A 12,494-nucleotide genomic window follows, 5' to 3' on the forward strand; every position below is an offset into this window, starting at 1 on the left:
TCTTTTAAACTTTTTAAAAAAATGTTGTGAAAACCTTTCTGTTGCATTACTGTATCTAACATGTTAAGTGTTTTTAGGTTGCATTGCCCATTTCTCCTGGGGAAAGACCTTCTTGAGATAAATTCTCTCACTCCCTAAGTGCAGACAGGAGACAGTGGTCCTTTTCCATACATGCAGGAGCTTAAATAGCGTATGTAACCTGAGGTACCACTGAGAGAGAGAGAGAGAGAGAAGTGTATATTCTGGGAGGCATAGCTAATTGTATATAATATTTTTTATTAATTTTCAGTTACAATACAGTGGTACCTCAGGTTACATACGCTTCAGGTTACACACGCTTCAGGTTACAGACTCCGCTAACCCAGAAATAGTACCTCAGGTTAAGAACTTTGCTTCAGGATGAGAACAGAAATCATGCTCCAGCGGCACGGCAGCAGCAGGAGGCCCCGTTAGCTAAAGTGATGCTTCAGGTTAAGAACAGTTTCAGGACCTCCAGAATGAATTAAGTACTTAACCCGAGGTACCACTGTAATCCAATGACAATCACATTATCACAAACCAAATTATACTAATTAAAAGGAGCCAATTATTCAAATGCCAAATGAAACATATTTAGGTGACTTCCCGTGTCTGGACTTCTGGGTGTGATGATCTTAATTAGGGCTTTAAAGGTCAGCACCAACACTTTGAATTTTGCTCGGAAACGTACTGGGAGCCAGTGAAGTTCCTTTAGAATCACTGTTCTTTGGACCAGGCAGAGATAACCAGAGCATGCACCACTCTGGTGAGACAGTTTGTGGGCAGGTAGGGTCGCAGCTGGCATACCATATGGAGCTGGTAGACAGAGTTAACCTGTGCCTCCATGGACACCTGTGAGTCCAAAATGACTCACCTGAGCACCTGGTCCTTCAGGGGCACAGTTGCCCCATTCAAGACCATGATCTCCATATTCTTCTTCATGCTCAGGCTATACATTAAGCTTGCTGGAGTGCCAGGCTGCTGGTGACCTAGTTGCAGGAGTGATGTTGGCCAGTGACATTACCATGGATGAATGCAGATGTATCATTGTGACATCAGTGTATGATGTCATAGCCAGAATGAGCTTCAAACACCAGTAAAGTGAGAGACAGTTAACAGTCAGACCGAGGCTTAATGCTTTGGGTATTTGTGGCAGATGATGAAAAGGTAAAACATGGCGGCTATAGTATCTTTTACCAAAGATTACAGTTGTCTAGAGAACAAAAATGAATTAGATGGATGAAACAATAATATAGGGGCACAGCAGAACATGGACTATATACATGTTGAAGGCCCTGGGTTCAATACCTGACATCTGTAAATCATCCTGAAATCTTTGCGGCAGGAGCAAGACTGCAAGAAACCTTTAATTGACTTTATAATTTCCTAGGCAACCAGCCGAAAGCCGCTAACAGCATTCTGACACCAGACTCGGTTCCACTTGAACAACGTGGTATATGGTGTGAAGCTAAGAATCACCAAAGAAGCTAAGAATCAGATACTACCGCCTTCACTTTTTGTAGTTAGATGTGCCTTTGTGTTCAGATCAGGCCTGAGGATGATAATGTAGCACTTCGGTAGGAAGATGCAGCCCAGAAGTCCAGCACTGGAGGCCAATATAGAGAAGACCTGCACAGCAACCATGAACTTCCCTTTTGTGCTCAGGTAGGTGGGCACAAAGGACACCCAAACACTGCAGAAGACCAGCATGCTGAAGGTGATCAGCTTGGCTTCATTGAAGGGCCCTGGAAGGTTCCTGGCTAGGAAAGCAACCGTGAAGCAGATGGCAGCCAGGAATCCCATGTAGCCAAGGACAGTGTAGAACATGGCAACAGATCCTTCATTGCATCGAAGGATGATCTCTGCAGCTTGGGAGTGCATGTCAGTGTCTGGGAAGGGTGGGGAGATTCCCAGCCAGATGCTGCAGATGGCAACCTGCATACTGGAACAGGAAAGGACAATGGAGTTGGCCAGACTCTTCCCCAGCCATCTCCTCACCCTGTTCCCTGGCTTTGTGGCCATGAAGGCCAGCACCACAGTGATGGTTTTTGCCAACACAGAGGAGACGGCAACTGAGAAGATGATGCTGAAGGCTGTTTGTCGGAGAAGGCAGGTCACTTTGCTTGGCCGGCCGATGAACAGGAAGGAGGACAAAAAGGAAAGCAGGAGGGAGATAAGGAGGATATAGGATAAGTCTCGATTGTTAGCTTTGACTATGGGAGTTTCCTTGTATTTAATGAAGATTCCTAGCACAACACAAGTGGTTAAGCACAAGAAGAGAGCAACGGACACCAGGAGAATCCCCAAGGGTTCTTCATAAGTGAGGAATGTTATAATCTTGGGGACACATTTGTCTCTTGCTTGATTTGCATGCTGTTCTTCTGGGCATTTGGTGCAATGCTTTGCATCTGAAGAGAAGAAGGAAGACTTCAGTATCACTAAGAAATCTCAGACATCCTTAACTGTCTGTGTTCCAATACAATGGGATAATACCACAAAGTGGGAGAGGTCAGGAAATCAGAGAGGGACAACATTTCCCTTGCTTGAATAGTACTATATCCTGCACAGAATTAAAATGGCATTCTTAAGCCACTTTTGAACATTTTAGTCTGATGTAGGCATCATGTAGGCATCATCAGATTTGCTTCCATGTTGGAGAAACAGAACAGATTACAGAGTGTTCTCCTTCTATAAGGAAAGTTTGCACATGTTTTGATTTTATTTCATTCATTCATTCATTCATTCATTCATTCGTTTATCCTTCCAATTCTAGGCTACTTAACATCAAAAGTGGTGCACAGAAAACTAAAGCAACAGCCGACAACTTAAGCAATAATCAGTTTTTTCACTCTAGGTTTACTCTTTTATGAGCAGCATCCTCAGGCTGCCCACAGCTGTATCCCATAGAGCACTCAGTCACCCGCCTTCCTGACTGGAGATGGTCCCTTCCGCACAAGGAGCACAATCATAGCAGCAAACGGGCTCTCCTTCTTTAGCCACTCTGGCGTATCCAGGGAGACAGCTTTCGGTGCATCTTGAACGAGGTACGACCTAAAAACCAGGAGAAGGAGCAACAAAAGGAGATCGGCATGAATTACATCATCAGAAGGCCTTGACTAAAAAAACAACAACGCTCAAATAAAAATCATTTTTAAAATACTGAGGCCAGGTTAGCAAGCTTTAAAATTGGACTGTGGCACTTCCAGATTGGTTAGAACTGTGGAGAACTCCTCTTCTTTTTGACATGAAGTTTCATTTTTAATTGTTGAACACAAATATTGTTGAACACAAAATATTCAACCAATTTTGGCCTTTTAAACTGAGGTCTCTTGTTCTTTTTTGTTACTATGACAGGGTTGCCATATTCCAGACAAAGTTGTTGAGCTTTATTTCCCCCCCCCCCTCTAAAAGTTTTTGGGTTTTTCTTTGAATTTTTAACCCCCCCTTTTTAAAAAAAATGCACTACTTGCCCTACTTTCGGGTTTTTCCCGACATTTTGACGATTCAGCAAAAATCTGCCTGAATTTCTGCAGTCATATTCCCGGATGTGTCTGAGATAACATGCAGGTATGGCAGGAGGTATGGTGTCTATTTTGAGCTTTTATAAGCAGTTGGCATGACTGGGCAGCTGATGAAGCCCACATGGCAGCTAGGGCCACACTGCCAAATGTGGCCCATTGATGTCCTTGTTCATCCACTCAGAGGGATAGATGGAAATGCAAGTTTAAGAGCAACCTCTCCTCTCTTTGCCCTTCTCCGTCTGAACTGCTATTCAAAACAGAGAGGGCCAAACAGAGAAGGAAAACAGTAGTGGTGAACACAACCAGGAGAGGGTCTCACTCTGCACAGGGCCCACTTAGGGTTAAATTGAAAATGGCACCTATCAGCAAATTATCAGAACTTAACAGATGTCACAGCAAGGGAACCAGAGCCAGTTGTGCCATAGTGGTTAGAGGGGTGTAAGAGAGCACAGGAGACTAAGGTTCAAATTCCCAGGTAGCCATGAAGCTTCCTAGGTGACCGTGGGCCAATCACCTCCTCTCAGTCTATCCTACTTCAGAAAACCATAGATAGTATTTTGATCTCCATAGAGAAAAAGTGTGATATAAGTGCAATAAAGAAGCAGATAAATGAATAAATGTGATGACCTTGCTGGAGTTCCCAGGCCACACAATGGCTTCTGGTTTAATGGAGAATTTTATGTCAGAGGATGTCTGTCCCTCGATGCTCCCAACTTTCCTTCTGCTGTGAGATTTATTGGGAAATACGACCCAGTTCACGATATCAAAGCTGGCAGTCAGCTCCCCATTCTGATCAGAATACATCCCTCCTATGGATGAATTGGAAAGCCAAATTTCTTTCAAGAAAGTGTGAAGCTAGAATGGCAGTATTTAGAAAACGGCAGTATTTAGAAAACATGATATCAGGGTTGTGTGTGAGAACTGCAGGCTTGTGTGAAAACTACATAACAGATGAGAGTAAACTAAGTTTAAACAAAATAATTGCAGGGTGTTTCCTGGGCATATGATTGAGCAAAGCTTTTCGAGTTGGATATTTTGTGGGATGTATTGTTTTCCTTTAATATTTGAGGAAAGTTCCAGACAGCTTACTAATTTGTAGAGAATTGAGGACATTGAGACAGATGCCTTGTGTCAGTTATAGGTGATGAGCTTTTGGTCATTACAACAGGTCCTTTATCACTCATAAATCCTTGGGGGATATGACTCAAATAAACATATATTGAGGACAGGTCCTTTATATGTAGAACTGTAGAAAGCTTGCATGCATTTTAATTGGCTTTAATCTATCCTACTGTGATTTCAACTTTCTATATATTTCAAATAAGGATTCTTTAGCGATAATTTTTTATTTTAACTTTTTGTGTAAAGTGCTTTGAGGTTTTTTTAACAGTCAAGCAGTATATAAATGTTATGAAGTAAATATAGTAATTAATTTATTAAGCTTTATGTGAGAGAATGCTCCTTAACAATTTTTTCCATACCTTATTTTATGTTTTGAAGGATTTTCCCCCTAATTTTTCTAAATTATCTATTCTAATAAAGATTTTAATTAATTTTCAAATGATTTTCAAATTAATATTGTAGAACCACAAAAATAGATGAACAATTAAAAAAACTTCTTAATATGTCCTACTAAAGTAAAGACAGTGCCTAGGAAACAAAAAGATATTTAACAATTACAATTGGATAAATTTCAAAGAATATAGAATCTGAAAAGCATTCCAGAGATGGACAACGTGTTTGCAAAAAAGGGGCGAGGATAGACCTGCCATGGCTGCAGCCTTTGAAGTTCCAATCTGTCTCCTCCACCCGCCATTAACATCCATTTGGGTCTGGATGAATATGCAGCATTTAGGGCCTGAGCCACAAGTTGGACACCATAGTAAGTGCTGTAGTGGTCTTGAGACCAGATTGCCCCCATCTCTTTCTGGGACAATGCTTCCAGTGGTCCCTTTTCTGTGCATCTTGTCCAACCCTCCATGGACAGCACATTGTTTGAACATGAACAATGGAATGCTTTCTTCCAAAACTGTGCAGCTGAAGCTCTAGCTTCAAATGAAAGTGGAGTATAGTAGCCATGTTCTCTCCGGTTTTTTGTATTCATTACAAAGGACAAAGAACCTTGGGCAGGCTGGAAGTAATCTTTGCCACCAAACAACATCTTCTCAATGTCCAGAAGATCTGTTGTGATCCAGAGAATCCCCGGAGATTTCCTCACTTCCTGAATTCTTTGTAACAGTACGATTGGATAAATTCCGTGTTCAGAGTCCCCATAATAAACAAACACCTTGACTTGTCTCAAAACAGATAGTTTAAAATGTAAGGAGGACAGGGTCAACCTCTGAATTTTTTCCAAGAATGCAACACAAATCCCACTGTGGATCAGTGGAGGTGTGAAAGCACTCAGGAACCTTTCTCCATTGTCATTGTCTGGAACAAAGAGACCGATCCACGTCCACCCAAAATGCAACAACAACTTGACAATCCCCATGTGCTGGGTTTCTTCTTTGGGGATCATCCGGTAGATAAAAGGGAACTGGGTTTTGTCATTCAGATCCTGAGCAGCAGAGCCAAAACTGATCTAGTAAGAAAAAGAATGGTGCCAGGGTTTCAGAAATACACACAAAGGGTCCCATCACATGATCAGGCCAAAGGCTCATCTAACCAGATGCTAACCAGATGTGTCTGGATGCATGCCATGCCTTTGATGGAGGAATCGTGTTCAGAAGAGTACCTGGAGCTTACAGAGAAGGAAGTGGCTCCAATGGAACTGGGGCAGAGCAGGGCATCTGGGGCCCTCAGGGGTCATGGCACATCAACCTCTTTCTAGAGCCACAATGTGCCACCACACAGAATGAGAGGCAGAAGCTAAGCAGCTGCACAGTCTGAAGGAGTGCAAGCACCTAAACCTCTGTGTTCATTTAGCTGCCAAACAGCCACTGGTCTGCCTGAGAAACAATAACCCTTTAGGAGCCAGGGGCTACTGTCAACTACATCTTCCTATTGACAAACTGGGGAGGGAGACAGAAAGACGCTGAGGGTTTTCTAAATCGTTTTCCACATGCTTAAAACCCTTTGGTCTCTCTTTTTGGGTGCTTTTCTTTTGTGTTCCCTGGAAAATTATGGCCCTTAGGATATTGCTGAAGTACATCTCCCATCAGTCTGCACAAACAAGGTGACAAAGAATGGTTGTCTTTGTAGTTTAGAAACTTCTGGGTGCATGAAGGGGTTCCTCACCACTGCTGGAGAGACAGCAGACAGGAATTAAACACAATTGACCTCTTCCCTTCCAATTCCTACCTGGGGCATTTTGTAGATGCCCAACATGCTTGAAATCTGGCTGGGGATTTCAGAAGAAGTTGCTTCAAAAACAGCCAACACGTTATTCTGTCTTCCACATCTGTAGTTTGGAATACTGTCTAGCATGGCATCGGCAGTTGTCCTGACATCATAAGCGGCCTCATAGATGCTATAGCCCAGGGTGACATTGGCTAAATGCTTAAAATGTCGGGTGATCTCCTGGATTGCAAACAAGATGGAGAGGACTGGTGTGGTGTCCCATGCTGAAAAACTGCAAATAAATGAATAAACGAAAAATCATTTTAGCCTTCCATTCTCCATTAAATGAAAGCAACTTGCAACACTCCCTGCTCTATAAGAATATCAGAAGAGCCTGCTGCTTTTATATCTAACGGGCCAAACTCTGCAGCTAGGAAGGAGCAGAATCTTGCCCAGACCCACCAACAAAGAAAGGAGTAGCATTTAGGAGAGCTTGAACTTGGCAGAAACTATTTACAGGATGAGAAGATATGAAAGAGAGAAGTGCCCTCTTTTGGGCTACCCACCTTAACTTCTGAGTCTGGTGGAACTACCTAATAAAGATTCCTATACTGATTTGAATGTTCCAGAGAGTTTGAAGGGAAGGGGGTGGTCACCTTACATTCCGATTTTTACATTCTTTGATCCGCAAATGGAAGATTGCACAGTGGATTTAATACTTACTTAAGATACGATGTAATCCAAACACACCCAAGACCACCTGGGACTTTTAATTTAGATGGTTCTGTTTGGAATACAGGAATAGGGGAAGCTGTCAAAGGCATTTTATACTTGACTAGGAAGAAACACCCTTTCCCCATAAAAATACAAAATGAGTCACTTACGTCATAACAGTGTTTTTGGGAGGGGTGGAGAACTTGAATGGGTAAGTTCTATAAGCTATTGGAAATATGACTCCACTAATGAGGTGGTCTCCTGGCCTGAAATAATTCAGCGGATCACTTTCCTCATTTAGGTTCAATGGGCATTTTGCTTTCAGCATCCCACAGGCTCCATGGGGCATAAGCAGCACAAATAACAGCAGCACTAATATCATCCTGGCTATGCCTGCAAGAGTCATACACTCTTGTGATAGCAGTTACATTAGAAGCACAGCTGGACTCCTACAGTAGCTTCAGAAGCAAAGGTAGAAAAAGGAAACCTCCCACAGAAACAAATCTCTCCCCAAATCTCTCAGGCCAGGCTTCTGATATTTATGACCCAGTTCTTCTTTCAGGCTTGTGACAAAAAGGCATATCATTCTGCCTGTGATGTTATTTGTGGACTCCAAGTCCACCACTGGGGAAATCCCTGGAGTATGTAAATTATCATGATTTTTATAATTATCAAGTTAAGAATGTCCACCTGTTCTGCAAATCCCTGGAATTGGTGTGTGACTCAATGGGCATCTGCAGAGCCAAAGCAAAACATGTTTGTGAGAACTCAAAGATGGGGCTGTCAATCTGGGCCCTCTAAACTTGAGGAAACATTAACTTCAGTAAAGTCCAAGAAACTATAGAATAGCTATGATGGACCAAGACCAGCAAGGCAGGACTTGTTAGACATTTATAAAGTCCTGCATGGTGTGAATAATATGGATAGCAAAAATTTTCCTCCCTCCCAGTAATAATACTAGAGGTTTGGACATTAAGCGGGAATTTAAACCCTTGTGTCCTAGGCCCCTGTCCAACTCTCTGATCACTACACCACACTGCCTCAGAACTATAGATTCATTGGCATCCAGTGGAGGTCTCTAACACAGAGATAAGCCATGAGATCCTCACATGAGCTAATAGAAGTTTGGGTTCCTGAGATAGCCCAACCAGCTGACTGGTCCATTGAATTTAGACAGTAGCACTAATATTTGGCCTGAGCTTAATAATATACTAGCAGCCAACTAGAGATTCAATCCAATTCAGCTTCTAATGAAGCTGAATGTTGGAAGAGTCAGGACAGAGAAATCTGTTCTAGACTTTGAAGATTGCTCCTTCCCTGGAAGAATTTCAGTCATACATAGTTGGGCTGAGGAAGGCTATTAACAGAAATGTTATCTATAGAGTCCAGTATGTAATGATCCATTATATATATATATATATATATATATATATTTAAATGATATTTATTAGAAGTTTCAAAAATTACCAAAAAAACAGAAGAGAGAACAACCAAAAATTAAGAAAACATACATACATCAAAAAGAAGAAAAACACACACATAAAAACCAATACCCCAATAACAATAAAAAAACCACACATCCAATATTCCATATCTACATCCTTCATTTACTTGTTTCATCGACCTCCTCACACCTCCCTTTTCGTATTCTAGTTTAGTTATTTGTTTCAGCAAATTGTTTCCATCTTTCTCAATTTTTATTGAATAATTTGTCTTAACATTCTAACCTATTAGTTAACTCAGCAAATCCTTTCCATCTTTCATTATATTCTGTCATTCAATTTACCTTAATTTATTTTAACCTTATCTTTCTATAAAATACCTTAAAGCTTAAAACTTAATATTTATTTGTACATAATTCCTTATATCATTTCTACTAAAGCCAAATATTTTCATTCCAACATTTTCCTAATGCTCATTAATTTTACACTAATTCCCAATATAAATAAATTTCTTCCAATCTTCCTCCAGCTTCTCTTCTTCCTGGTCTCGGGTTATGTCAGTCCTTACTGTCCGTTCCATCTAGTCCATCAACCTGGTAATCTTGTGTCCGAGGCTCTGAAGTCTTTTCCATGTCCCTTCTGCAGATCTTCTTCTTGTTTGTACTTGCACTTTACCTTATCTTTTGTTGATCTCTTTCTTAATTCCTTTCCTTTCTCATTGAGGAGTAGGTCTTGGGGATGTTCCAACTCGAAAATATCTCCGTCTCTCCTCAGCAGATCCATTCCCCACAGTCCCATTCCCCACAATCAACAGTAGTCCAGAAAATATTTAAAGGCATGTTTCAAAGTCCCTCCAAACTTAAGGGCCCCCACAACTCCAGACCCCCCCCGGCCCACACCAGATTCAACCTTCAACAACAACGGCTTATGCTCCTGTAGGGCCTCGGGCTTCTCCACTTGAGGTTCAACAGCAGCCTCCTCCATTATCTTCTGCATTTGCACTTGCTCTGTCGAAGCAGGTTCCTGAGTTGGCTCCTGGATGGTTTCTGTATAAGTATTCACTGTCCAAAATTTTTAATTGCAACAGTCATCAAGTCCATCTTCTCATGCATCTGCTCCAACAAAGCGCTTGTCTTGCAAAAGGCAAGCACCAAAACTTCTTCCAAACACATTTTTGTTCAAGGTCACAGTCTGATCCCACGATCCTTATCACTGCAGCTGTAGAGTCCCCAGATCGACTCCAGCAACAATTTAACAAGCTCCCTCTAGAGGAGACAATTTCTATTTGTATCCATCTTTTGAAAGCAGATCCAACAACAACAAAAACAGTTTCTTTCATTTTTCAGATTTCTTGTTTCTTTTAAATGCAAAAGGCAACATTGGAGACAATTTGTTTCTCTTCTTTAACTATCTGTCAAAGGATGCTCCTTTCACAGTCAATGAACGTCACCAAAAATCTCTGTCTCTGACACCTCGTTCCCAGGTTTGAGATGGTGGAAATTTATCTTTCTTTACTCTCCTGCAGGCTTAAACAGTCAAAATTTCCCCTCTTTACTCCTGCTTCCAAGAGGGGTTTAGATGGTTAAAACAGGAGGAATTTTAAACCTTTATGTACAACTTTCCAGACTTTAGCTTGCACAATTTTTGCTTCAGGCTATTTACAAAAGCGGAAGGCGGACTTCCTGTTTAGAAACTTCCTGCTCGAGTGCCAAATTAAAATGTTTCTTAGCACAATTTTCCGTTCGACTCACGGGTACTTGTTTAGAGTCCAATTGTCCAATTGTCCACAGGAAAAAGTCAGCGCTCTCCGGCTTCACTCCACAAAAATAGCGGTCGATTCAAAACACCGCGCCGCTCGCCCCACGTCGCTTCGGATCCCCGAAAAAGGGGGTTCCTTTCGTGTAGGGGGGGTGCTCCTGGTGTCAGCCAAATCCCACGTTCCCAGGCTTCCTCCGCCTGGGATTTTTAAAGGGTCACCGCCTTCGCCGCGGCGGCAAGACCCGATTTTCGCGGAGCGGGTTCCTCTGGATCAGAGGAATTCCGCCATTGCCGATGGCGCTAACCTCTCTTTTAAACTTTTTTTTTTTTAATGTTGTGAAAACCTTTCTGTTGCCTTACTGTATCTAACATGTTAAGTGTTTTTAGGTTTCATTGCCCATTTCTCCTGGGGAAAGTCCTTCTTGAGATAAATTTTCTCACTCCCTAAGTGCAGACAGGAGACAGTGGTCCTTTTCCATACATGCAGGAGCATAAATAGCTGTGTGTGTGTGTGTGAGAGAGAGATAAGTGTATATTCTGGGAGGCATAACTAATTGTATATAATATTTTTTATTAATTTTCAATTACAATACAGTGGTACCTCAGATTACATACGCTTCAGGTTACACATGTTTCAGGTTACAGACTCCGCTAACCCAGAAATAGTACCTCAGGTTAAGAAGTTGGCTTCAGGATGAGAACAGAAATCATGCTCCGGCGGCACGGCAGCAGCAGGAGGCCCCATTAGCTAAAGTGATGCTTCAGGTTAAGAACAGTTTCAGGTTAAGAACAGACCTCCAGAATGAATTAAGTACTTAAGCCGAGGTACCACTGTAATCCAATGACAATCACATTATCACAAACCAAATTACACCAATTAAAAGGAGCCAATTATTCAAGTGCCAAATGAAACTTATTTAGGTGACTTCCCGTGTCTGGACTTTTGGGTGCGATGATCTTAATCAGGGCTTTAAAGGTCAGCACCAACACTTTGAATTGTGCTTGGAAACGTACTGGGAGCCAGTGAAGTTCCTTTAGAATTACTGTTATGTGGACCTTGTGGAGATAACCACAGCATGCACCATTCTGGTGAGACAGTTTGTGGACAGGTAGGGTCGCAGCTGGCATACCATATGGAGCTGGTAGACAGAGTTAACCTGTTCCTCCATGGACACCTGTGAGTCCAAAATGACTCACCTGAGCACCTGGTCCTTCAGGGGCACCAGGTCTTTCAGGGGCACAGTTGCCCCATTCAAGTCCCAGGGGTCACCCATGCCCACCCCTATCTCCGAAAAACAGTACCTCGGTCTTGTCAGGATTCAACTTCAGTCCGTTAGCCACCATCCATCCTCCAACCATCTCTGGATACTCACACATGACATCCACCCCCTTCACTGGTTCCGATTTAAAAGAGAGGTAGAGCTGTGTATCATCCGCACACTCCTGAACACTCAGCCTGACCCCCCTGATGATCTCCATATTATTCTTCATGCTATGGCTATGAAAGAAAACATTAAGATTGCTGGAGAGCCAGGCTGCTGGTGACCTAGTTGCAGGGGTTTATTGGCCAGTGACGTTACCATGGATGAATGCAGATGTATCATTGTGACATCAGTGTATGATGTCATAGCCAGAATGAGCTTCAAACACCAGTAAAGTGAGAGACAGTTAACAGTCAGACCCAGGCTTAATGCTTTGGGTATTCGTGGCAGATGATGAAAAGGTCAAACATGGGGGCTATGGTATCTTTTACCAAAGATTA

General features: G+C 42.2%; 3 protein-coding genes across 3 annotated transcripts in view; all 3 read right to left on the reverse strand.

The window, feature by feature from the left end:
* LOC310837431 (vomeronasal type-2 receptor 26-like) overlaps positions 1–12,451 on the reverse strand; it is a 69,576-nt gene extending 57,125 nt beyond the window's left edge. The window contains exon 1 of the mRNA XM_083724017.1: positions 12,106–12,451. The gene's annotated coding sequence lies outside the window, so the exon portion shown is untranslated. The remainder of the gene's footprint in view (positions 1–12,105) is intronic.
* Positions 944–3,513, reverse strand: LOC310839525 (vomeronasal type-2 receptor 26-like; the record flags this gene model as incomplete). Its single annotated transcript, XM_083728162.1, has 3 exons — positions 944–2,465; positions 2,939–3,069; positions 3,494–3,513. The coding sequence occupies 3 exons, from the start codon at positions 3,511–3,513 to the stop codon at positions 1,513–1,515; spliced, it is 1,104 nt and encodes a 367-aa protein (XP_083584288.1). The 3' UTR covers positions 944–1,512.
* The window catches only part of LOC310837261 (vomeronasal type-2 receptor 26-like), a 41,077-nt gene continuing 32,768 nt past the window's right edge, over positions 4,186–12,494 (reverse strand). The window contains exon 6 of the mRNA XM_083723513.1: positions 4,186–4,394. Coding sequence (XP_083579639.1) covers positions 4,333–4,394 — 62 coding nt within the window. The 3' untranslated portion in view covers positions 4,186–4,332. The remainder of the gene's footprint in view (positions 4,395–12,494) is intronic.

The sequence above is a fragment of the Podarcis gaigeae genome, assembly GCF_964106915.1.
Source record: "Podarcis gaigeae genome assembly, chromosome: 2".
NCBI lineage: Eukaryota > Metazoa > Chordata > Lepidosauria > Squamata > Lacertidae > Podarcis > Podarcis gaigeae.